At 32.6% G+C, this 23743-nt stretch overlaps 2 protein-coding genes across 5 annotated transcripts; one reads left to right on the forward strand and one right to left on the reverse strand.

Moving 5' to 3' along the window:
* Positions 1-2443: 2443 nt before the first annotated feature.
* Positions 2444-3534, forward strand: LOC114717826 (acidic endochitinase-like). The gene has a single exon (XM_028903031.1). It carries the CDS (start codon positions 2484-2486, stop codon positions 3372-3374), a length of 891 nt encoding a protein of 296 aa, XP_028758864.1. The 5' UTR covers positions 2444-2483; the 3' UTR covers positions 3375-3534.
* Positions 3535-14528: 10994 nt separating this feature from the next.
* LOC114717821 (OTU domain-containing protein DDB_G0284757) lies at positions 14529-22301 on the reverse strand. 4 transcript variants are annotated; one of them, XM_028903026.1, is made up of 12 exons: positions 22194-22301; positions 21870-21971; positions 21562-21758; positions 19432-19505; positions 18836-18890; positions 18644-18718; positions 17855-17928; positions 17699-17747; positions 16627-16711; positions 16142-16198; positions 15928-16022; positions 14529-15092 (listed from the first exon to the last, which is right to left on the reverse strand). In XM_028903026.1, the coding sequence occupies exons 3-11, from the start codon at positions 21727-21729 to the stop codon at positions 15976-15978; spliced, it is 684 nt and encodes a 227-aa protein (XP_028758859.1). In that variant the 5' UTR covers positions 21730-21758; positions 21870-21971; positions 22194-22301; the 3' UTR covers positions 14529-15092; positions 15928-15975. The 4 variants fall into 4 exon arrangements, with proteins under 4 accessions (XP_028758859.1, XP_028758858.1, XP_028758856.1 ...); XM_028903025.1 differs by having other exon boundaries at positions 22092-22301; XM_028903023.1 differs by lacking the exon at positions 21870-21971.
* Positions 22302-23743: the final 1442 nt, after the last annotated feature.

The following is a 23743-nucleotide window of genomic DNA, read 5'->3' on the forward strand; positions in this document are numbered from 1 at the left end:
TCAAGTTTAGTCTTTAGTAGTCTAAACCTTGTGTGAGCCTCAGCAGATCAAGGGGAATGACCTAGATCCGAACATGAATCTGACTTGATATGCGCTTCTTGTTTATATCTATATTTCTGACATAAAATGAAACAACTCTATAGGTTGAAGCAACAGATCATGGAAGATCGATAAATAAAATAATAGGTAGTTTCTTAAACACAAAAATTTCTAATGAACTTGTCCTTTTGTGTTTCTCTCATGTTTGCAATATAGCTCATTTTTGGTATTACTAAAATAGGGGAGACCTTCATAATATACATATTATGCATAGATATATACATAATAGCTATGTGATGGAGGATGCCCCTCGTCTAGGTGTTATTCCTCATTTTCTTATATTTTCTGTGTATAAACCTGCTTTGGGAACGCTGTTTGATATGCCTCTTCGTTTTGTCATGCTTTAAGTGTATTTTACCTCCTAAAATAACAATCCACACTGGGATCCATTTTGGAACTCTTTTTCCTAGCTGCGTACATCATCCATCATGGTTTTCATAGGGTCACGGAAAAAGAAAAAGAGCTGAGGGACCTAATTCAAAATGAAGCAAAATTATAATGTTCTCCATATTAATTTTTCCTTTTAAATTTTTTTATTATCCCATCAAATTATCCATTATCCCATTATCTCATTGAGTATTGTCGAATGATTTTGGTAATCCCATATAAGAGTAGTTTTGGATTCTCCCATGTTATGAGTCATGCCTAACTTTTAAGAAGTGGGCTAATTATTTTTATCATTTAGTTTATCTTTTAAATTTCCTATTTGAGTTGATTCAACGAGTAAAAACAATATGTTCATTGTCCTTTTTTTTTTTATTAATTGTTTTATATTTATCATAAAAAATAGGGTTAAAGTGTATCCAGCACTATGAAATATTTTTTTCGGGTGCATCCAGCACTATGAAATATTTTTTTCGGGTACATCCAGCATCTTAAAGTATTTTTAGGTACATCTAACACCCTCCAAGTATTTTTTAAAGGCACCCAGCACCTTGAAGTATTTTTTTTTGTCTTAGTACTGGCCGGATGCAACAAAAATATTTTTTGGGTGCTGGACGCACCTAAAAAAATACTTTAAGATGCTGGATGTACCAAAAATACTTTACTGTGCTCAATGCACTAAAAAAAATATTTCAGAGTGCTAGACGCATCATAAAATACTTTAAAATGCTAAACATATTTGAGAAAATATTTTGAAGGTGCTGGATGTACCTTAACCCTACAAATTATTAGTTGGTAGAGCTTGTTTAGTTTATTAGAAAATTTTATATTTAATTAGGAATATTTAGTAAAAAAATTAATACTTTAAAAAAGTTATTATATTATGAAATATATTAAAAACTTAATTAGCCACTCTGTTAGAAGAATGCAGGTCATCTCTCCCCACATTTTACGCCTAAATTTATGACACGTATTTCAATTAGCGGCTACAATTCAGCGCTGTATCACATAAAAAAAATATTATCATTAATATTATAACAATAATAAAAGGCATTTGCCTGATTTGGGAGATATATTATATCTTTTTGAATTTTCCCCAAGGACAAGTGTCATGATTATGGAAAATTAAAACTCTGCCGCGTCCTCTTCACAATCTTAAAGTAACGCCTTGCTCATTTAATTCGTATTGTCAACGCGCGCGCACAGAACCAAATGCCCACGCGATGAATGAGGTGTTCATGTAACTACTAATGCATTACTTAAAACTAGTATGAGTGTCTAATAATCAAAATAATAAAAAATGTATCTTAATAAACTTTATAACGAATCAGATGTTTAATGATAAAGAAGAAAGTTAAAAAAAATTTACATAGTTTAGGCTTTTAAAAATCATAAACTAAAATTATCATCAATGCTTTTCAAAGTAAGAATTATTTATAATTAACTTTTTCGATCTAATAATGATGTAGCAAAATAATTTTATTTTATATCTAAAATGATCAATTGATTAAAAAATATTTTTTAATATAATAAAATATGAATAAACTCTGTTACTTGTACAATCATAAAAATAACTTCATTAAAAGGATAAAATATCTTTTCATTTGTTTATCCTAACTAATATCTGGCAATAAAAATTCATAATAGATCCAAATCGATAACATCATCATTGTAACGTAAAGAATATATATATATAGAGAGAGAGAGAGAGGAGAGACACATGATGAAATTATTATCGAGCTTATATAGTTACTAACTAGAAATTATTATCCACTTCCGTATCTTTTGGATCTTGACTTGAGCATCGTTTTATTCATTTAGCCGGGCAGACCCAAGGCTGGGCATTTCTTATATATTATCTCTTAGCAATTCATTCCCTACAATGCACGTCGTTTCTCTTACTTTTCCTCTCTTCGAACACTATAAATATCGCCAATCTCTTAAACCACCAAGCAAAGCAATATATTTCAATACCCCACAGATCATTACACAGACAAACCATGGTTTCACTTAAACAAGGCGCTTCTGTCTTCTTACTACCTCTCTTGCTCGTTTTTTCCATCTTCGAGAAGTCCCACGCTGCAGGAATCGCCGTCTACTGGGGCCAAAACGGCGGCGAAGGCTCCCTTGCCGCTGCTTGTAACTCGGGAAACTACAAGTTCATTAACATAGCTTTCTTATCCACCTTTGGCAATGGCAAAACCCCACAACTCAACCTCGCCGGCCACTGCAACCCCGCCGTAGGCACCTGCAAAGGCATAAGCGCCGACATCAAAACTTGCCAGAGAAAACGCATCAAGGTGCTTCTCTCCATCGGGGGCGGCTCTGGCAGCTACTCTCTTAACTCTGCCAAGGAGGCCAAGAAACTTGCGAAATACATTTGGAACAACTTCCTCGGCGGAAGTTCCAAGTCACGGCCCTTAGGCAACGCCGTTTTGGACGGCGTCGACTTTGACATCGAGGCTGGTGGGGGGAAGCACTGGGATGAACTTGCTAGAGCTTTGAAGAAGTTCAACAAGAAGCTGATCCTCTCCGCCGCCCCTCAATGTCCATTTCCGGACTCTCACTTGAGCTCCGCAATCAACACTGGCCTGTTCAATTACGTTTGGGTTCAGTTCTACAACAACCCTCCATGCCAGTATAGAAGTGGGAACACTAACAATCTTGTGAATTCATGGAAACGATGGGCCAAAGTGAAGGCTAGCCGGGTGTTTTTGGGGGTTCCGGCGTCAACCGCGGCAGCAGGTAGTGGGTTTATTCCAGTTAATGTTATGAAGTCTCGGGTTCTTCCGGCAATCAAGGGGTCTCCGAAATACGGCGGAGTCATGATCTGGGATAGGTTCAACGATCGCAAAAGTGGGTATAGCAAGGCCATTATCGGGTCTATCTAAGGAACTCATCAGGTGTAAGCATTTGAATAAGTAGCAGATTGGTGGGTTTTCTCCTACGTGTTGTAAGCTACACAAGTGATATAAAAACTTCTATATGCAATATCTCCATGTAATGTGAATTTGAAATAAACAATAAAATATATAGTGTTTCCACTTCAAATTTTCATATCGTTCTGACATTATACTTGTAACATCCCCTTTTTTTATCATTAAGATTTAAATAATATTAGGAAAAACTTATTTCATAGTAAGTGAAATTTACCATATAATTATTCAAGTAAAGAACGCGTACCAAAAATTAAATATAAAGGTTATTTATATATTATGGAACTTACCATATATACTATTCAAGTTAAATATTAGGGAATTAAATATAACATCAAGTCATAATTTTTTAAAAGCATAACAAATAACAAAGTTGAGTAAAATAGATAAATCATTTTCCACTTTAAAATATTTTAATCATCTATATAATATGGAACGTATTTATCAGTTAACATTAACCCTTTGAATTTTGAAGAAACTTGGAAAATCATAAAAACTCAAGAGTTAGGAGTAAAAGAAATTATAAAATTTGGATTAGTTTGTATGATTTCAGGTTGAGATTAAAAAAAAATTAGTTCTTCAATTTTTACCTCATTTACAACTCATAATCCCTCAACTATAATTCGGTGGTCACTATTACTCAATCTGTGAATCTTTAATTTGCTTATATCTCAATCCCTTATTTTTTTATTGTGAATATAAATTTATCCTTCACTCATCACATGTAAGTGCCATACCACATTTCGCATCCCAGTAAAGCGCCATATCACCTTGTGAATCAGAATCAGTATAAGCAAAAAAGAAAAGCTTTTTTTCTTTTGGGAAAATTTCATTTAACCTCTACTATAGCTAATTTATATCTAAATGCCCCCATAAAAATCTGAAACTTCACTACAGTCTCATAGACATAAGATGAAATTACTTTTTGAAACAAAAAGACATTATTGTCCTGAAATTTGTTGCATCAAAAACTCACTCATCATGAAAGCTGTGAAAATTTTTCCTAATCGTCATTGTCCTAGAGTTTGAAAACCAGGGAATTGCCTTCAAACCTGTCATCATGGGCAAGTAACAATATTAAAATTCCTATGCCACATACCAAATTCTTATGAACTGTTGATATCTATGATCATCGATTATGGTCTAAACTGCAAAACGACAACTGGGAAATCATGTAGGGGATTTCTGGAGACATGCATACTCAAACAATTTACCAAGAAAATTTGATTTCTGAAAGCACAAATCTTTTTGATATGGTGCCAAATAGTTTGATTGTCAACTATAATACAAACAAGATAAACTAATGAAATAATCGAACAAGAAAATGCCTATTTTAAAATTCTTTATCCACCATTTTATTCTAAACTTGATTGTGGGATTTCTTTTACTCCTTCCATCACAAAGTTGTTAGAGTCACAAGTCATCTTCTAATTTCACACGTCTTTTCATAAATTCCAATTTGAGAATGAGGCTGGGTCAACATCCAGAACATAATTTCCTTACCAGTGATCTATATCTAAACATGGATAACCTTGAGAAGACACATATCTAATATCCTAATTTTTATTCATACTATTCAAATATTTAGGAAGAATAATTATTTTATGGTAAATATAATTTTACCTTATAATTAATTGAGTAAAGAGAGTTTTACCTAAAATACGATTTATAAAAATAAAAAATATTATAAGATGAATTAACATTAGGTAAAAAAAAAGATAGAGATAATTAGAATTGGAATAATTTATTAAAAAAAAGAGAGAGGGTAAATCTGCAAATTTGGGCTTTGGGCCCATTAGGGTAATTTGCCCTAATCTTTCAATATATATAAGCCCTGGGGTCCGACGATTCGTAATTTCTTTCTTCCCCCTGTTGGTTCGGCCGCCCTCCTCCTTCCCTTTTCAGTCTATAGTCTAATTTTGCAGATATTTCTAACAAGTAAAATAATTTCTTTTCATTTAACTCTCCTTATAAAAATTATTCTACTCATTTAGATCTATCTAATGATAATAATTTTGTGCTGCTTAGAGAAAATTTTTTGATCTAGGATTTGGGGCAAGTATGGATTTTTGTTTATTGATGACCATAGTATTATAGAGTTATTTAGTTAGAGCATTTTTACTATTTAGTTTTATTTATTGGGTGACTAGATATTTTTAAAATAATTATCTTATCTTAAAAGTTCCTTATTTGATAGAAATCTGATATTTATACTATGAAAAATCTGACTAAATTATTTATTTATATATACTTGAGATACTATGAAAATTTTGATGGTTTAGTTTGAAAGTTTAAATGCGAAGTGAGGTTTTAGAACTTAAAATGTAATAATTTCAGATTTAATAATTTTGGGTTAAAAATTCTTTTATTCAAGCACATAATTTGGAGGATGTTACAAAATTGTAACTTAGTGCTAAAATATTTAATTTTGGGCTTTGAGAGTTTTAGGAATTTAGAAACCTTAACATATATATATAAGCATAGTTAATTAATTAAATAGCTTATACTAATATGTGATTATATTAATGGTGTAGATTAATTATTGGTTTGAACATAGGGTTGACCTTATGGTAATCATTTTCTTTGCTCTGACGAAAGGTAACCACTTTCTACTTGTTATATTTGCTAATATATTCTTAGTGAGTTTTTTTGTTGCTATTTTGTAATAATGATATGTTATACCTTTTGAGCTATGAAAATTGTCTCATGGGATATTTTGCAATTGTAATTGAGAAGTTTGAAAGAAATATTTAACATATGATTTGTATTATGTTGAGGAAAAATTAACACATTTCTAGTTATATTGTAATTAATTGGTTGTTATTTGAATTTTGAGTTAGGTCCTATTCTACCACATGATAAGCCCACTATTGGTGCACATTGGTTAGTTTTCTTCGTCCCCTATCATGAGTGATGTAACATCCTGAGTTTTATCGGGTTTTAATAACCTCTTTTGGTTGATTTTGAGGATAGATTAGCGATTTAATGTTGATCTTGGTGTTAGGGTTGGATTTGAGGTATGTTGGAGGAATAAGTGAACAGACCCCTCTTAGGATATGTTCTCGCCGCGACGAACTGGGAGTTCCAGGGGGGCTTTGTCTTTCGGGCAGGTTTGGCCGCGGCGAAGTCATAGGGATGCCGCGGCGAAGTTGTTCAGGTGAGCAGGATTTCCCTCTCGGGAAGGTTTTGCCGCGGCGAAGGTAGGGGTATGCCGTGACGAAGGTTTCTAGGCGAGCGAGAGTTTCTCTCGGGAAGTTTTCGCCGCAGCGAAGTCAGGTTTTCAAGCGAGTAATCCCTCTCGGGATTAGTTCGCCGCAGCGAAGGGTGCCGAATCTATATAATCGCGGGAGAGTTTGTGGGTGCGAAAATTAGAAAATCTGAAGGAGGAGAGAGAAGCTCTGCTAGGGTTTCGATGTTGTGGCTTGGGAAAGGCATTTCTAAGGATCCATTACCTCAAGTAAGTGATTTTAACCTCTAATCTACCTTCTTTCTTGGAATTTCTGAGGATTTATGGTGAAACCCTAGAGTTTTCTAGGTTGTTATGGAATTGAGGTTTTTGACCGATTGTTTTGAGTTTAATTGATTGCTTTGGGTTAGTCTAAGTATTTAATCGGTGTAGTTTTCTTGGATTTAAAGAACCTTGAGTTTTGAAGCTAGGGTTTATGGAAATAGGAGGTTTGTGATTGAGGATGTCAATGTAGAGGTTGATTTTGAGTTTAGTGATTTGGGTTATGTTAAGAGAGTTAAATTGGATGTTTAATCGGTTTAAATGTTATTAGGACTTCAATTGTTCTAATGGGATGTTTGGGTGTTGAATTTCTTATAGTGGGTCCTTGAGGTTATGAGTTTTAATTGATGTTTAGAAAGGAATTAAGGTTTTAATGGGATTTTATGACCTTGGAGTGTTGCCTTGATAGTTATACCCTTTGAGTTGGGTAGAGTTTGGTTGGAGTTAGGAATTTTTGTGTCCCCCAATTGTTGTTTTGACCACATTATTAGTTGAAAGCTAATACATGGTGGTTGTGTATTTGTGTGCTTGTGTAGACCGGTTGTGAGCCTTGTTGGTGCACGGGGCCTGTTGTTGGTTTGTTTTTCCTTGCTCAGGCGAAAGGTAACCACTTTCCAATCCTTTGTACATGCTTTTGTGGTATTGTGAGTGGATTTATGTTTTGTGCTCCGGATAACAAATGTGTTCAAAGTGTATGTTGTATATTGAAAAGGAAAACCGTCTTGTGGGGTTTAAATTGATATTGATTGAATTTGTAACTTGTGAAAGATAGGCCACTGAAAGAAGTAAATTGTGAAATGATTATTTACTTTTGATTATGGTTTGAGCATGATGCATGAATTGGGAATTGGTGAGAGTTTTGATTGTTACTACCACGTGGTAAGGCCTCCATTAATGCATGATGGTTGGCTCTTTACATCCCCCATAGTGAGGGATAGGCCTTTTGGCTCCTTACGTCCCCCATAGTGAGAGATAGGCCAGGTTCGGCTCTTGAAAATCCCCAAAGTGAGGGATATAGTTGATGGGATTGCATCATTGCACTTGCATACTTGTTGTGGCTATCATTTATCATATTACTGTGAACTGCCCCACTTGACACCTCACGAGCACCTATTTAGTAGTACCTTGAATTGGAAAGATTGGTTACTGGAGTTGTCTCACCCCGTGGTTTACAATGTTTTCAGGTGAAGGTTCCAGGCGTGTGCCATCGGGAAGAGACGCAGAGGCTTGAGCTTGGTTAGCTTTAGGCCTCTAGCCTTTGTATATGTATGGCTAGTATATATTGCCACATTTAGGATCCCTTTTAAAATATTTTGATTACCTGGCCTTGTTGTAAACTGGAGAGAATGTTATCTCCTTATTTTGGTTGGCCGGAGACCATTTCTAGTGTCTTAGGAAACTCTGATTTTATTTTGCTGGAAACTATTTGGATGGGCTGATGTGATGTCTGTTGTTACCCGGGCCGGAGGCTCGGAGGCCCGAAGGCCCAGTGAATGTTAATGAATGATTTCTAGTTGCATGCAACAGAGTGTGGGTTTGACTCTTGTTTGAATGTTAATTTCTAAAAATATGCAAAGTTCTTTCTACTATGGTAGTTCCTTTTAACAGCTTTCCTGTTCTACCATAGTAGTGATTTTTATGATGAGTTTATAATGTTTTGAGGTTAAGGTTTTTACAAGTGACAGGCCTGTGCGGCTCCTTATTCATCCCCTGAAGTGAGGGATAGGCTTATTTATTTGATTAATCCCCTACAGTGAAGGATAGACTGATGTGGTTTATGTGTTAGCCCCATAGTGAGGGTTTGTATAATTGAGGTTATCCTTACATACATTTTTATAAATCTATTGATATCTATATTTTTAGAGATTTGATAACTGTCCTATCTAATACCTCACAAGCACATATTAGTAGGTGTGATGAATTGAAAAGATGGTTACTAAGACTTTTGTCTCGTCCTGTGGTTTCTAATATTTTCATATGATAATTCAAGTGTTGAACCATCAGGAAAGGCTCTAGAGGCTTAGCATGCTATGATAGCTTGTATAACCTCCCTCTTGTTGTTTTATGTGCTAATTTATTATATATTGCCAAGTAGGGCTCATTCACTTTGATTTTGTGACCTAATACTTTCGATCTTTGCTAATTACTAGGAGTGCTATTAGAAGGCCAGGGGTATCTAAGACCTGCATGTGACATTTTTTTATAAATATTGTCTGTTGATTAATGGAGCTTCCTAGTTTATTTTGAAAGGATTTATAAGTTTTTATGTTCAAAAGTATGAGATTTCATTGGGCTGATGGTTGACTGTTATTTCTAGACTTCAAAAGTCTAAGGCCCAAGTAATGATTGATATTACTCGTGATATAAGTTTATTCCCTTTAACTATGATATTAGTTTTATTATTTTACAGTTTCTTCTTTTCTATTATGGTTAATCTTTTAGCTAAATTATTTGATTTAATCTAATTTGGTTTTAAAAAGAACGGTCACTACAATTTGGTATTAGAGCCAAAAATTCTATGAACTGTGTTGCATTATGTTACATTTAGTGGCGATATACATTAATCTCATAACCTTCCCTGTTAACTATTGTGTGTGTTTGACTTTTTTTTTTTTTCCTTTTTGGTGGCTTGCATCCTTAGGTAGGGAGGATGGTACGAACAAAATCCTAACAGACTAATCAGGATAATGGACAACCTATAAACCCATCGAACCAACCACCAAATCAACCTCTTTTTAATCAAGATACTTTGCTACAATAGTTAAGGGATTTTGTGGCAATGATAGTAAAAGAGAGAGTAAGGAAGTTAGAGAAAGATCTAAGAGGTAAAAGAGTTGTCGAAGAACCTGAAGAAAATGAGTTCATAGAATAAACAGTGGGTAATTCTAGAACCTGCAAAGGTTCTGTAACATCTCAGATTTTTGGCCTAGTAATGCAAGGAATAGCTTAAAATGGATAAGCTACTAAGTCCTTATTAGCCAAAGTTCTGAAAACGTAAAAGGAAGGTTAAAAGGCTTTTAGGGACTAAACTGTAAATTCAAAAAGTTTTAGGGACTAAAATGTAAATAAAATTAGAGACTTTAGTATTCTAGATTTGTAAAAATTATTCTCTTATGCCAATCCTACATAATTTTGCCCAAAAAAAATCCAAAAATGAGCTTAGATTAATGAAAATCGAATTCCTCCAAAAATCAGTTTGGTCGAAAAGGGGGGTTTATAACTCTAAAAATCCTAACTTTAATTCCAATGCTTCCAATGTTTGCTCTTTAGTTTACCCTACACTATTTTTCATTTTAAACCCATTGGAAGCATTAGAATTATCAAAATCACATCCTAGGATACCAAACTTGAACTAGCCGAACACTACCCTTCCTTAAACAATCATAAATTCTTTCACATATCAACACAAGACTACTTGAAACAACCTTGAGCCATTGTGTTTTATTAGATATAACATCAAAATCATCCTCCTCTAGCTCTTATTAATTTCAGCCAGCAACTCCCCTAAGGGGATTCCACATTTTTCAACTATCAAACTCAAAAATACAAAGCAATATACAAGGTAGAATATGAAACTAATCTTATATCCAAGCTTAGGTAGATGGTTTCCTCTTGATTATGCTTTAAGAATCAATTTTGCAAGAATTTTCCCTCTTCTTCTCTATCTTGGCCGAAATGAAGGGGGAGGGAGTATCTATTTATAGCCAAAACGTTAGCTTAAATGGACTAAAATGCCCTTTAGTAACTAATAAAAAGGCGGATAATAGATTAGCAATGACCTACTGTTACCACCAACAAGTTTAAGAAAGTTCTGATGCGAAGCACATGCTACTGACTAGCCACTCTTTTCACGTACTTTTTAGAAGTTTATAATTTTTTCATTTATTTTATAATTCTGATTTTTTAACTTTTTATGATTATGATTTTAAAATTAAAAGATTTTGAATTATAGTAACAAAAATTTCTAAAAAAATATAATAAAAATAATTAATTCTTCTAATAAAATTGTATTAATTTTTATATAATTATTAATTTAAATTTAAAACATTAATATTAATATTTTTATTTTTATTTTAATATTATTTTATTTAAAAAAATAATTATTGAAATTCGTTTTATTAATTTGAATTTAGAATGTCTACAATTTCAAAATCTCAAATTTATCTAACCTCTTATAAGAAATAATTATTACTTTTTCATCAAGAAAACAGTTGATTGTGTAAATGATTAAAAAAGGTATTTGAAAAAATCAATGTGTATTTTTTTTGTGAACGTCGATGTACATTTTTTATAAATAGTTAACTTAATTAGTTTTCTTAATTTATATATATTAGTTATTTAACTCCTACATTTAGTGTTAGAGTAAATACAAGAAAATAATAAATTAATTACACCCTTAATAAAGTATAAATATCTTTGATTTTCCTTGTATATGTAGCCTAAAAAACATTCAGGTAATACTTTAAAAAAGTTATTTCAATTACTCAATCTTAACCGTTCACAAAATATAATTGAGATATGTTGTAAGGAAATTTTAGTAGTCTAATGGAACCCCTAAAGTGCATTGTTTTATGAATATAATTGTTTATTGTATTTATAATTTTGATAATTTATTGTTTTGATGGTATATTATTGTTTTCTTAACCTAAAACCTAATTTTCTCATAAGGTTTATTTTAGAAATAGTTATTTCAGTTATTCAATCACAGCCATCCATAAAATATAATTGACATTTGCTTATCATATTTGGAGGCGAGCCATCCGTTGTAGAGGAAATTGGGTGGTTGAATGAAACTCCTAAAACACTATTCCATCCTACCCGTTCAATAATTATAACAAATATTTCTATATCATATCTCGAGGTGATTTGTCCGTTTTAAGGCAATTTGAATGGTTTAAGGAAGCTCTCGGCGCCCACCGTCTTACTAGAAGATGGTTTTGATAATATATTGTTTTGATGGCATCTTGTTTTCTCGACTTGATATTTGATTTTTTTACCTACAAAATGCCCCTAGCTTATATACATTAAGACATCAACTTATGTAAATGTATCTTCGTCTTATTTTATCCGTTCCAGTTTTTGTGAAGAAATCAACCATGAAATTTGTTGCGGATGAAGAAGAACAAGATGACAACACTACTAACACAAAGCTTTGCTATTAGAAAGAAATCAAATCAACAAAAAATACCAAAAAGGTATTAAATTTTCTTGCTTTTTTGTTATCAATGGTTTGGTATGATTCATATTTCTTTCAATTCAAAATATTTGATTCCCTATTATTTCTACCATTTTGTAAATTTGAAGCTAGCGATTTTTAGATCCTCTTTCATGAAGGTTGCTCCTTGCTTGATGAGTTCATAGTGGTTTTCAATGGCAGTGGGTGATGGTTTTGGCTACAAGTTATATATTCATTTGTTATATAACATACGAGTATGCTTATTTTCTTAAAAGAAATGCAACATAATATGTTGTATGTTTATTTGTTTTTCTCTATTTATAATTTCAGACGAAAATATGTGACGAAAATAAGTTTTTTTGTGATAGTGAAAAAGTTTTTTTTTGGCAGTGTTAATACATATTATAATTCAAAAATTGTGTTAGGCTTTCATGGTGGTACCAAACAAATTTTAGGAGCCCATTGCCACTTCTACTTGTACTCTCATTTTCATTTCCACAGAAAACTCTTCCAATGTATCAAACATACCCTAAAACATTTTACTGAATGTGAAAACACTTTGCAGGCTGGCTAGCCAAATGCTCTCACAGCCTTGACGAAATAGTTGCTTAAGCCAGATTTGCAATATTATTGTTTGGCATATATCTCAATCCCAACCTACTTTTCCAATGTTGAGTCCTAATATATAAAATATTACATCCGGTCTTTAATAAGAGCTCATTTGATTTTTATTTTAGTTCTAAATATAAGATCCCAATTCGTTTTATTTCTTGTATTTATTCATTTATTTCGAAGGTCGTTCTTGTAATAATGATAATTATAACTAATACACTTGATTAATAAGGATACTTTAGGAAAAAAAACACCTATTTATTATAAATGACTAACTTAACTAATTTTTTTAATCTACTCAAATTATTCAACTAGATCTTATGTTAAAGACCGGAGATAGCATAAGAGTTATTTTGACATTCAATTTGGTCCTAAATATAACACCCTAATTTGCGTCATTTTTTATATTTATTATTTTTTTTCCAAAATATTTCTTATAATAGTTGCATATATTAAATATTCTATCAAATAGTAATTCTAATTAATACACATAATTAACAAGAGTATTCTAGAAAAGATAACACCTAGTTATTACAAATAACTTATAAAATTTTTAATTTATTCAAATTAGTCAACTAACTCTTATATTAAACACCAGAAGAACCACTATGATCTTCAATTTGTCTATTCTAAATTGCCTTTGTCTCATCGTCCTCTTTCTAGTATATTGTTTATCCTTCAAGAGCTCATTAATTGTCACTTTACTAATCGTTGTTCATCGTCAGTGTCGCCAACAGTTCAACGGGAATGCTCGGACTGTTCCACCCTAGCCGCAGGTGACTGTTGGCCGCGATTGGAGTGGTCAAGGCCGATTCTTCTCTGACCAAACCAGAGAGGGCCAGGAAAGGTTAGCAGCCAGCTCGTGGGCAGAAAATTCGGGGAGAAGGAAGAAGAGGGCACGGTAACGCTGTCTTTCCATATTTTGAAATCGATCTATTGATATGTCTGTAAAAATTTTAATGTTAAATATAAAGACCCAATTCATTTTGTCTTTTTGCATTTATGTATATTTTTTCCAAGATAGTTCTTGTAATTATAATAGTTCTAACTAATACACTTGATTAGCAAGAATATTTTAAGAAAGATAATACCTATTTATTACAAATAACTAATTTAACTAGTTTTTTTAATCTGTTTAAATTAATCAACTTGCTCTTATATTAAAGACCAAAGATAGTATTATTTAATAAACTCTATCAATCATTTTATATATAAACTTACTTTTCAATTAGTCATCTAAACAAGTTTTAATTTGTCAAATTAACTTTTATAAAAATAAATCCAAACATAAAAGTACACCACACTAATATACATTTGCAAAAATCAAATAAAATAAAAATTATTTTTTCCACCGCTAATCCAAATACACCCAAATATAATGATGTAATCCTGAAGTGGCATCAGAATTGACAACCAATAATTATATGAGAACTCAATAATAAATTAAAATATTCATAACTTGTAAATAGTGTGATTTCTTTCTATTTTTATAGATATATTGTCGATTATCATTCCTTTGATGTACACATACACATATAGATATGTATGTCTGCATGTATATTAGTTGAATGGGATAAAGGTGGTGGCTTTTCACATATAGATACTAAATTCAGCAAATTGGTAACGAATTGGCATCCAGCAGCTATGATCCCAATGAACAGATCGATAATGGCTGGATTGAGAACAGAAACCAGACCAGAAACGTAATTATAAAAATAGAGATGAAGGATGTGTAATGCAGAGAGTATTCAAAGGAGGCTGAAAATAAAATGGATGTCTCAACAATTGTTTTCAAATCAGAGAAGCCCATCTCTTTACTCATAAAAAGAAGTGTAAGAAATTTTATTATCAATGAAATGTCAGTGAAACAGTAAACAAACAAACAACAATTTATCTATACAACAGGGTCCATGATCAAGCTTCAAAATTCAAGGAGATCATGGACAAACTCTACATGATTCAGATTTTTTTTTTTTTAAACCAGCACTACATGATTCAGATTTACTGTAATCTATAGAAAAGAATTATTAAAATTGTTAAAACATAAGCAAATATATGGGTGGGTTAATTGTAATCATCAATTACAGTGCGTCTATGTTATCTGCTCAACTAAAATAATTAGTAACCACTATGCCTCTTGAAATACATAAATCATTATGTTGATCACTGCAATCTACTGATGTTTACCATAAATTTTTGTTATATACTCTCAGAACCATCACAACTTGTCCCACCAATGAACAAGCTTTGACCTGTTAATATAGATTTTGTGCTGAGACTCGGATTACTGATGCTTTCTATATGGGGTGAGGAAAGGCCCCTGTCCTTAGAAGAGCCACTGTCTGTTTTGCAGCTTGAAGGAGATTGTTTCAAAAGGCTGTAAGGGGAAAAAATAGTTTAATTAGATCCAAAAATCTTGTAACATAATCCCAAGACAATTCATGATGCTTCATCCCATTTGCCAAAATCGATTACTAACTCAGAACTATAGTTATCTCATAAGTCGCCAAACACTCCTGTGCACATCAAAATCAATTATGAAATTAAAAAGTTGATAACAGTAACTTGTAAGATAACCATGGTTTTGGATTCATAATTGATTTTGGCAAGTATAAAGGCGTTTGGTAACTTATGAAATGATTGATTTTGGCATGTATGGAGGTGCCTGCTCATAATTGATTTTGGCATCTATAAGAATGTTTAGCTATTTTTCAGGAAAACTATGGTTTTGACTCTTATAATACAATATCCATATTTTTTCGGTGATAAAAGTAGCAATGCAGTACCTTGCAAAGTCAGATCCAAATCCTCTGAAGTTTCATACAAGTTAGAGCATAATTTTCTCACCATCTCAACCCTTCACTGATATGGCATGGCTTTGGTTCAACTTTGGCAGTGGAGGGTTTAGATGGAAGCGTATTTACATTTTGTTTCTTATGAAACTTTGAGGATCCCAATCTCACCAGCTAAAACTGCCACATCTTACCAGAATTAACGTACTTAGCACCTTAAGCATCTAATATCAAATTGAATCAAACTTTTCTCTACAAGTATTTTCTGAATTACTCACCTAAACTCAAGTAGTTTTACTTTCAGCATAGCCAACTAACTGACTTTAATATAGGATGCACGTATTGTATTTTCAGTAGGCAAATAAACTGAAAGGATAATGTAACCAAAGAAAAATTAAAATAAGTTAGAACAGTAATTACCCCTCATTAAATATGAGTTTTGCAAGACTTCATGTTCTGCCATTTTTACTAAAAAAACAGCCAATGCTTCTTTTTGGGGACAACAGAAGGAACATCTGCAAAATCAATGTATGATTAGGAGAAAAGAGCTTCTTTCCATGGAATATATCAAGCCAAATTCGTAAAACCAATTCCCAAAAAAGGAGGAAAAAATCACTAATGTTAGGGTTACTACCTGCAGTTGCGTACAACGAATTATAATGCACTTCACTCCAAAAGCTTAGCCAAAGCTCTACAGTTTCCAGAGGAAAAAAAATGAAAATCACGAATAACCTCAATAAAGGAATCCAAACACATATATAACACTGAATTAGGGGCTGGCATTACTTGCTAATAAGGAAACTCTTAAACATTGCACTAAACATTGAGAAAGAAAGGAAATGCAAATCTCAGGCTCTTCAAAGATGTAACTATTCAACACAGCCTTTCCCTCTATCCATATCCAATCAATTAAATCACGACTGTAATGATAACAATCATTCAAACATTTTAACATCACTACCGTAAACAAACTTGTTGAAAGTGAAGATAACATTCCCAAACCAAATTACTTGATAAAAATGTGTGTGGCAGAGTTTACGATAGAGATACCTAAGTTGTTAAACCCAAAAAAAAAAGGAAAAAAAGAAAGGGAAAAAAAAAAAAACTTGCAATACTTGCCTTTAGTGGGGTTTTTGTCAGTGGGACGTATCTCAATATAGCAAGTGTCTTTAAAAGAGGTGACTAAACAAATTTTGGCGCCAAACTGTACAAAGAGACACAAGTAATTAGAAGTCACTTGCAAGAATATGAAAAAATAAAAAATAAAAGGGACAGGACAACATGTTAAGACTTAAGACAACCATTCTAACTCTGATGTCAGCGCGATTGATGAAATTGAGTTTATAAGGTTAGCAAGAAACAGACCCATAAGCACACCTACTGCAGAATTTAGTCTACGAGTGAGTATTATCTTTTGTTGAATTGTATTTAATTGATAAAAAAGGAAGCAAAAAGGTCTCCACTTTTGCAACAAATGCAAACTCCCAATCCTATCAGTTCATATAGAAGGGAACATCGTAGGAATCAGCCGATGTTGACTGAAGTTCGTAGTAAAGTGTAAGAATTACAAGCGGTGAAGAGGGCTTGAAAATTTCTTTCCATTTTCACGTAATCTTAATAGTATGGGTCATAACTACCATCTATCTCTCATTCAGCTGGTTACTTTGTGTAAGATAAAGCAATCTTAGGGTCCCAGAGATTTATGCAACTGCTGAGCTCCTTTCAGAATCAGAATTATTACTTCAACACAGAAAGGCAAAAGGATCACTTAACTACCAAGTCAGCATCAGTCAACACGATTTACCTCGCTGCTAAGAAGTGAAGAATAATTTAATATGCACAGAGGGAATTTTTGTTACAGAATAGGTTTGTCACACCTGCAAACCCATCAAGGGTCGTGCATAGCATGGCTGATGTGAGAAGCAGGGGGGAGAACAAGTCAGAAACAAGCCTGATACTAATGTGTAATGTCCAACTCAGGTATCAACAGCCACACAAATAAAGAAGTGATTTAGCCCCTCCTACTTCCTCATAGAAGTATTATTTCTGAATGCAATCAATATGCACACAGATTCACATATACATGATTTTTTCTTCTTGATTTCAGTATTACAATGAGCAGCTATGTGATAACATTTATTAACCAGAATGACAAGTTTGCTCAAGAGAAGATTAACATTAGACAACTTACTCTATCTGCAGCCGCTTGTAGAGTTACATGGTCTCCCCACTCCCCTGATCTATAGGCAAACAACGTTCAAATATCAAATTAGCACTCACCCTCAGTATTACATGGTCTCTAATGTAGCAGGAAGAAAACAAAAATTGATCACAACTGATTTCTAACTTTTTCATCATCTTCAGGTAGCTTTTGTACTTCATTGGTACATAACCTTCATATAACTTTCTGTAATGCTTTAGCTGAAGAAACAAGAGATAGAAAAATTAACAAGGAGAATATCAATGTGGAATTAGACAGAAGGAAACATCTATCCACACAGAAACAAATTTCAGTTAAGACCATCCATACTGCTGACACAAACAAAGATAACCAAGGGAAGAGCACCATAGAAGGAAAAGGAAAGCAGCATCAAACTTTAAGATGTACTCCCTCCAGTTCTTTTTATGAGGACCTATTAGCTACTTTACGTAGATTATGAAATTCAGTTAAAGTTGGTTAAATAATTTCGATCAAAATTTACTAATTAAAGAAGCTTGTTTGGTTAGTTAGGAGTTTGTTAAGGGACATCAAAGCAAAGGACATTTAGAGAAAAAAATTAATGTTTCAGATAAAGGACATTATATTAAGAAGCATGAGGAAGGCCTTATAATAAAAGACCGAACAGAGCAACATATTTCCAAAGCACTAGCCGTCTCTCGTTATATTTGCTTTTCTTTCTCTCTTTACCCTCACGGTCCATTGGACTGACCACCATGATACGATCAGCAAAATATTTACAAGAAGAAATGAACATATGCAGCTATCAGAACAGAACCTTTTAGAAGGAAACTATCTACTAAAGCCTATTATCTAATTCATATATTATCATGTTTGACTCGACAAAGATTCAAATAACCACCAAAGCGAATGCACTAGAAGAGTATGCCCCAATAAAACAATACAGCTATGCCATACCTGCTTAATAACCTGCCTCCTTACATGCTTGTGATACTCAGGATTGCGAAATAATTGATCTGCTAATGCTCGAAACTGCTCAGTAATATTTCACAGAATGTATTTAATATGATCAGCAAAATAATTGATCAAAGCACACAACAGAGGGACAAATGAAAACCAATGTATTAAAAGTTCGAAGAAGTTCAAAACCTGGCAATTCCCATCACCCTCCATTTGTAGTTCTGCTAAATCATACGTGGCTAACCTGGAGAAATTGATGGAGAATAGTCAATAAAATACCTTGTACACAAAAATCAATTAAACATCGCAGTTTTACTGCCATTACACTCGCATAATTAGAATGTCCCATAACCTATCAACCCAACTTCCTAATTAAATTTGAGCTAACATTACTTGGTGTTGCTAACACACATCTGTAGAAGTAATTGCATGAGATTAACAACCCAAAAGAAAAATTTCCTATCTTCATCCTTCTTCATCGTTATATAGTAATTAGCAAGGCTCAGGAGATGAGAGGTAGTTTGGTGCTCAAAAAGGAAAGTGATACAATAAGAAAATGATTTTAAATAGAAAATATTCTCGATACAATAAGAAAATGATTTTAAATTGAAAATATTCTTCATGTTCTTAATTTGAAAGAAAAAAATTAAGAAGCGAGAAAGGACAATTCTAATTTCATGCAAAGGATGGGAAAAGGAAAAAGAAGAAGAAATGAAATGGGAGTTATTTGCTGCATTATTTAAGCAATATTAATGATAATTGTGCATCAAAGAAGCATATACAACCTTGCAGACAGCCTCTCGTGATCTAGCGTAGCGTCATTCACATCAGGAATCTCTCCATTAATCCGAGGAGTGTGCTGTCAACATATTTGAATTAGTGTTCTGGCCCAAAAAAGGCAACGGTGAACAATTGCAGAAAATACATTTCTTTACAAGGGTAGTGGACAGCCTTATATGCAGCGATACAGTATAACATTAAAAGGATTTTAGAACATTAGCTCAATACTTATAGATCCCACGTTTTAAAATTCCAGTCAGGTTCTAAATTTGCATAAAACACGTTCCTGAATTGTCCTCTACAAAACAATTAGGTTAGGGAGAATATCCGAATGGTATTCAAAAGCATTGATTGCAAATCCTTTAATAGCCGACTTGTACCAACTCCAAAACTTGTCAACAGTCCACAACCATGAGGGATGGTAATAGATGGGTTTGACATGAATAATACATGGATAAGCACGTAAAAAAATGCAACTCTAACATATTAAGTCCAAATCCAGCCATAATATTTAGGAAGGTATCAATCAAAGGAGCCTTATGATGTTTGAACAACGACTACATCTGGCACCACTAACAGTCAATATACAACCCCATATACAGTTTACAAAAACTACGAGCAAAATAAAATTATTTATTTTCAGATTCTTCCAGGTTTTGGTTACACAATGGAACAGGAAAAGTCTAGCAGTTGAAACCTTTAACACTATGAGGCAGCAGGGTTTTTTGTGTAACTTTGACACAAGTTTGTAGTAATTTTTTCAAGTAAAATCAGTTATTGCAAAGAAAACACGCCTCCAGCTAAAAATGAAGAAAAGAACAAAACAAATTATATAGCAGAATTTTAGCAAGTCAAAACCTTCTTTGAGAATTTTCTCCGTTTTTTATGAAGATATTGTGGTAATTGTAGGTTCCTAGAATTTGGAAGTCGCAAGGCAATGAAGAAGTGACTGTAAAGTTGGAGATGATGACCAGATTATTAGCAATTTCCACACAGACGAAGGTTGGTTTAACCATGAAGACTTGTGTTTTTTAATGTGAAGGAGCCTATGGAGCAACTCTAATCATTTCATTTCAAGGCAAATTCGAAAATGAAAAATAGAAGCTTACCTGAAGACTGCTAAATTTGCGGTTATTGAATGCATTTTGTTCAAGAAGAATTTTAGAATTTTATAACTTTTCTTTATGCAAAAGGATCCGAGTTCTATGATACATATCAACATTTTTTATTGATCTGACTGTTTATAATATTTAGGTGATATTTCACTTTTATCTATAGGCGAGTTAATGTTGCCTCTTCTTCAATCCAAAAGTCCCCAAAACTTCTATATCCATGGTAGAGACAGTATCATTGGCTCTCTTGACTAAATCTCTAGAAATGCAAACATACCTGCATATCACTTTTTATTCCCATTGAAACTTTTAAGTACTTGGATACCAAATGCATTCATTAGGTGCACGTCAAGACAGAAGAAGCATGACCAGAGTTAAAGAAAAGGTTTCAAGGCAATTCACTCCAAATGTTTCCACATTCTGATGCTGTCCCCCACCTCAAAAAAGTTAATGCCATTAATTGAGTCACATTAGTCCAAACTATTCTAAAGGATTTTTTTTTTTGTTTATTGATTTTTTATATGAATATATAATACATAATTTGAAAATAATTCCTATATAGTCAAAGCAATATATAAATTAATATTATTTATGGGTCCCTTTTCCCAGCAAATAAATATATTATACCGGTGATAAAAGGAAAATCCTCCAGACCATGTCCCAGATTATCCATTTTTATGGATTTTATCCTAGGAAGATAGAAACAGATGAAAGTGCTTGCCTGATGCATCTGACTGCATAAGAAGTGCATTTATTACATAAATCTCTAACCCATGTTAACCAGGAAGGCTTTCATTGAATCCGCAGTCCTGATGGACGCATTAGCACAAAGAAAACCCTCTTACTGCAATATTCTCTCAAAGAAAATTGTCCACTACGCGTTTCACATATAATCAACTTTTAATTTCTAGTCAAATTGAAATTGAGTGTAACAGCATTCGCAGAGATGGAACCCAAGTAAGTACAAAATTAAGAACCCGATACTTCCTTCCGCAAGAAAGCAAGGATGCGCAAATATCATACCGGAATAGAATCCAAATGGGACAGTCGTTTCCCAAGCTTATTGTCGGCTTGTGAATTTTCCTTCTGTGCTAATATGCTTGCAAGGGTGTGATCTTCCTCCGTATCCTGCAAGCTGCTATTCAAGCTTGAGCTCGAGCTAGCACTTGCAGTCCTGTGGGTTTCAGCCATAGTATTTGCTAATGAACTTAAAAAACAACCTGCATATCAGTACATCAATAGTTTCAGTGATGAACATCACCATAGTCAAATAAATTTAAAAACTTCAAAAATAATAACAAAACAAAAATAGCATTGTGTATATAATATAACTGACAAGAGAACAGAAAATCGAAATGAAATGCCCAATAAAGCCCCAGCTGAGAAGAAAAGGAAAACGCAAACAGAAGCAACCCCCACACCCACCACGAAAGCTGAAAAAGATCAAATTTTACAATAAAATTGAAGGCTGAATAGGAGATCAAATTCAAAATAAGCCCATTTAGCGAAAACAGCATAGACTTGATCAAAAGTGTGATCAAACCATGGCTTACCTAATCCGGAAACGATGAACAGAGAACGAGTCTTAGAAGGATGCAAAAGAAGAGTAAAGAACGAAAGGTTTGAATATGTATAAGAAGGAGGAATGAAGTTACCGAGAAGCCAAGTAAAAGGAGAGGATTGAAAGTTGCTTTGCTGAAGATATCTATCACAGACAGGAAACCGTCAAGCAAGAGCACCAGCGGGTAAGGACTTGCACGACACCGTGTTAATTCAACTGTCAACAATCGACACCGTTTCTTTGGATTATTCTTGTGCTTATCCTTGCCGTTATCCTCATTATTTTATCATTTTACCAAGAACAATTATTGCGCAGTCCAGTCCTTGGCTTGGATTAGCGGTAATTATGTGATCATCATTTTTATAAATGTCATCTTCATGATCATTATTGGATACATTTCTTAAAGGTGATTTTGACGATTTTGATAATTTTAGTTTTCATTTATTATAACCAACTATGAATGTATAAATACTTTAAAAAAATATGAATTTTAAAGAACAAATTATTTTTCTTAATTTTTAATTTAGTATTTATGTATTTTTTCTCTTAATTAAATCATTCACTTTGCTCTATCTATAAAGTATTAACACTGTGCAAATGGAAAAAAAAAATTAAATGATTCGATTAAGAGAATACACATGGGTACCAAATTAGAAATCAAGAGAAAGTATTAGTATTTTCAAAGTGGTTTTTCCCCATTTTAAACAATGTCCATAATTATATTTAATAACTATTATTATTAAATACTACATCCAATCTTAAATATAAGAGTTTATTTGATATTTAATTTTTGTTTTAAAACCTTAATATATTTTGTCTTCTATATTTATTTATTTATTTTTATTTATTTTTTTAAAGTAATTTTATGGTGATTATACAAGTTAAAAGATTTTCATTCTCATACCCAGTATTTTAGATAAAACAATCCTTATTTATGATAAATAACTAATTTAACTAACATTTTTAATATTTATAAGTTAGTTATGTACTCTTATAATAATAATCTAGAGCATAATTTAATAAACGACATGAATATTTAAATATTATTTCAATTTTATAATTATTATTTAAAAATTTAAATAGAAGATATCATCTTTAAAAAAAAATTTAATTTTTTTCTTATATGAAATGGGCTTTTATCATGAGATAATATCAAAAGGTATTTAGATAAACAATTACATGTTTACTACATAACTAATTTAATTAATTTTTTTAATATTAATAAATTAATCATCAACACACGTATTCAGGACCAAATGAAATATGATTTTTTTTTTTAAATTATTTATTTAATAAGAAAACGCCGCTTTTTTTTGGGGTACAATCGTTAATAACTAGACACCGTATTTATGTTCAATTGTTCGCGTCTCACTGTCACGTCAAATATCCGTGTTTTTAATTTTACCCTTTTGACTTGATATTCTATTCCAAAGGACAAATTATTTCCTTCTTTTTTTTTTTTACCAAAAAGGACAAATGATTCCAAAATACGAAATTTTGTCTGCTCAAAATATTAATTTTCTTAATCATTGTCCATATTCTATTTTGCTCGATGAAATTAAAATAGTGTGATCATCATTAATATTAATTTATTATTGAAGTTTGATTTCTTAATGCGGCTATTCATTTTTGCCTTTCTTATCT

This window comes from Neltuma alba, unplaced genomic scaffold (genome assembly GCF_004799145.2).
Source record: "Neltuma alba isolate B1F8T4 unplaced genomic scaffold, ASM479914v2 tig00011777_pilon, whole genome shotgun sequence".
Taxonomy (NCBI): domain Eukaryota; kingdom Viridiplantae; phylum Streptophyta; class Magnoliopsida; order Fabales; family Fabaceae; genus Neltuma; species Neltuma alba.

Bases quoted from the DNA above. Each gene is read 5' to 3' on its own strand.
- LOC114717826 (XM_028903031.1), top strand. From the start codon at position 2,484: ATGGTTTCACTTAAACAAGGCGCTTCTGTCTTCTTACTACCTCTCTTG.
- LOC114717821 (XM_028903023.1), bottom strand. From the start codon at position 21,729: ATGGCTGAAACCCACAGGACTGCAAGTGCTAGCTCGAGCTCAAGCTTG. The intron at 19,506-21,561 runs GTATGATATTTG...ATATGTTGACAG, and splicing joins CCCATTTGGATTCTATTCCG to CACACTCCTCGGATTAATGG. The intron at 18,891-19,431 runs GTTGTATATGCT...CAATTTCTCCAG, and splicing joins CACGAGAGGCTGTCTGCAAG to GTTAGCCACGTATGATTTAG.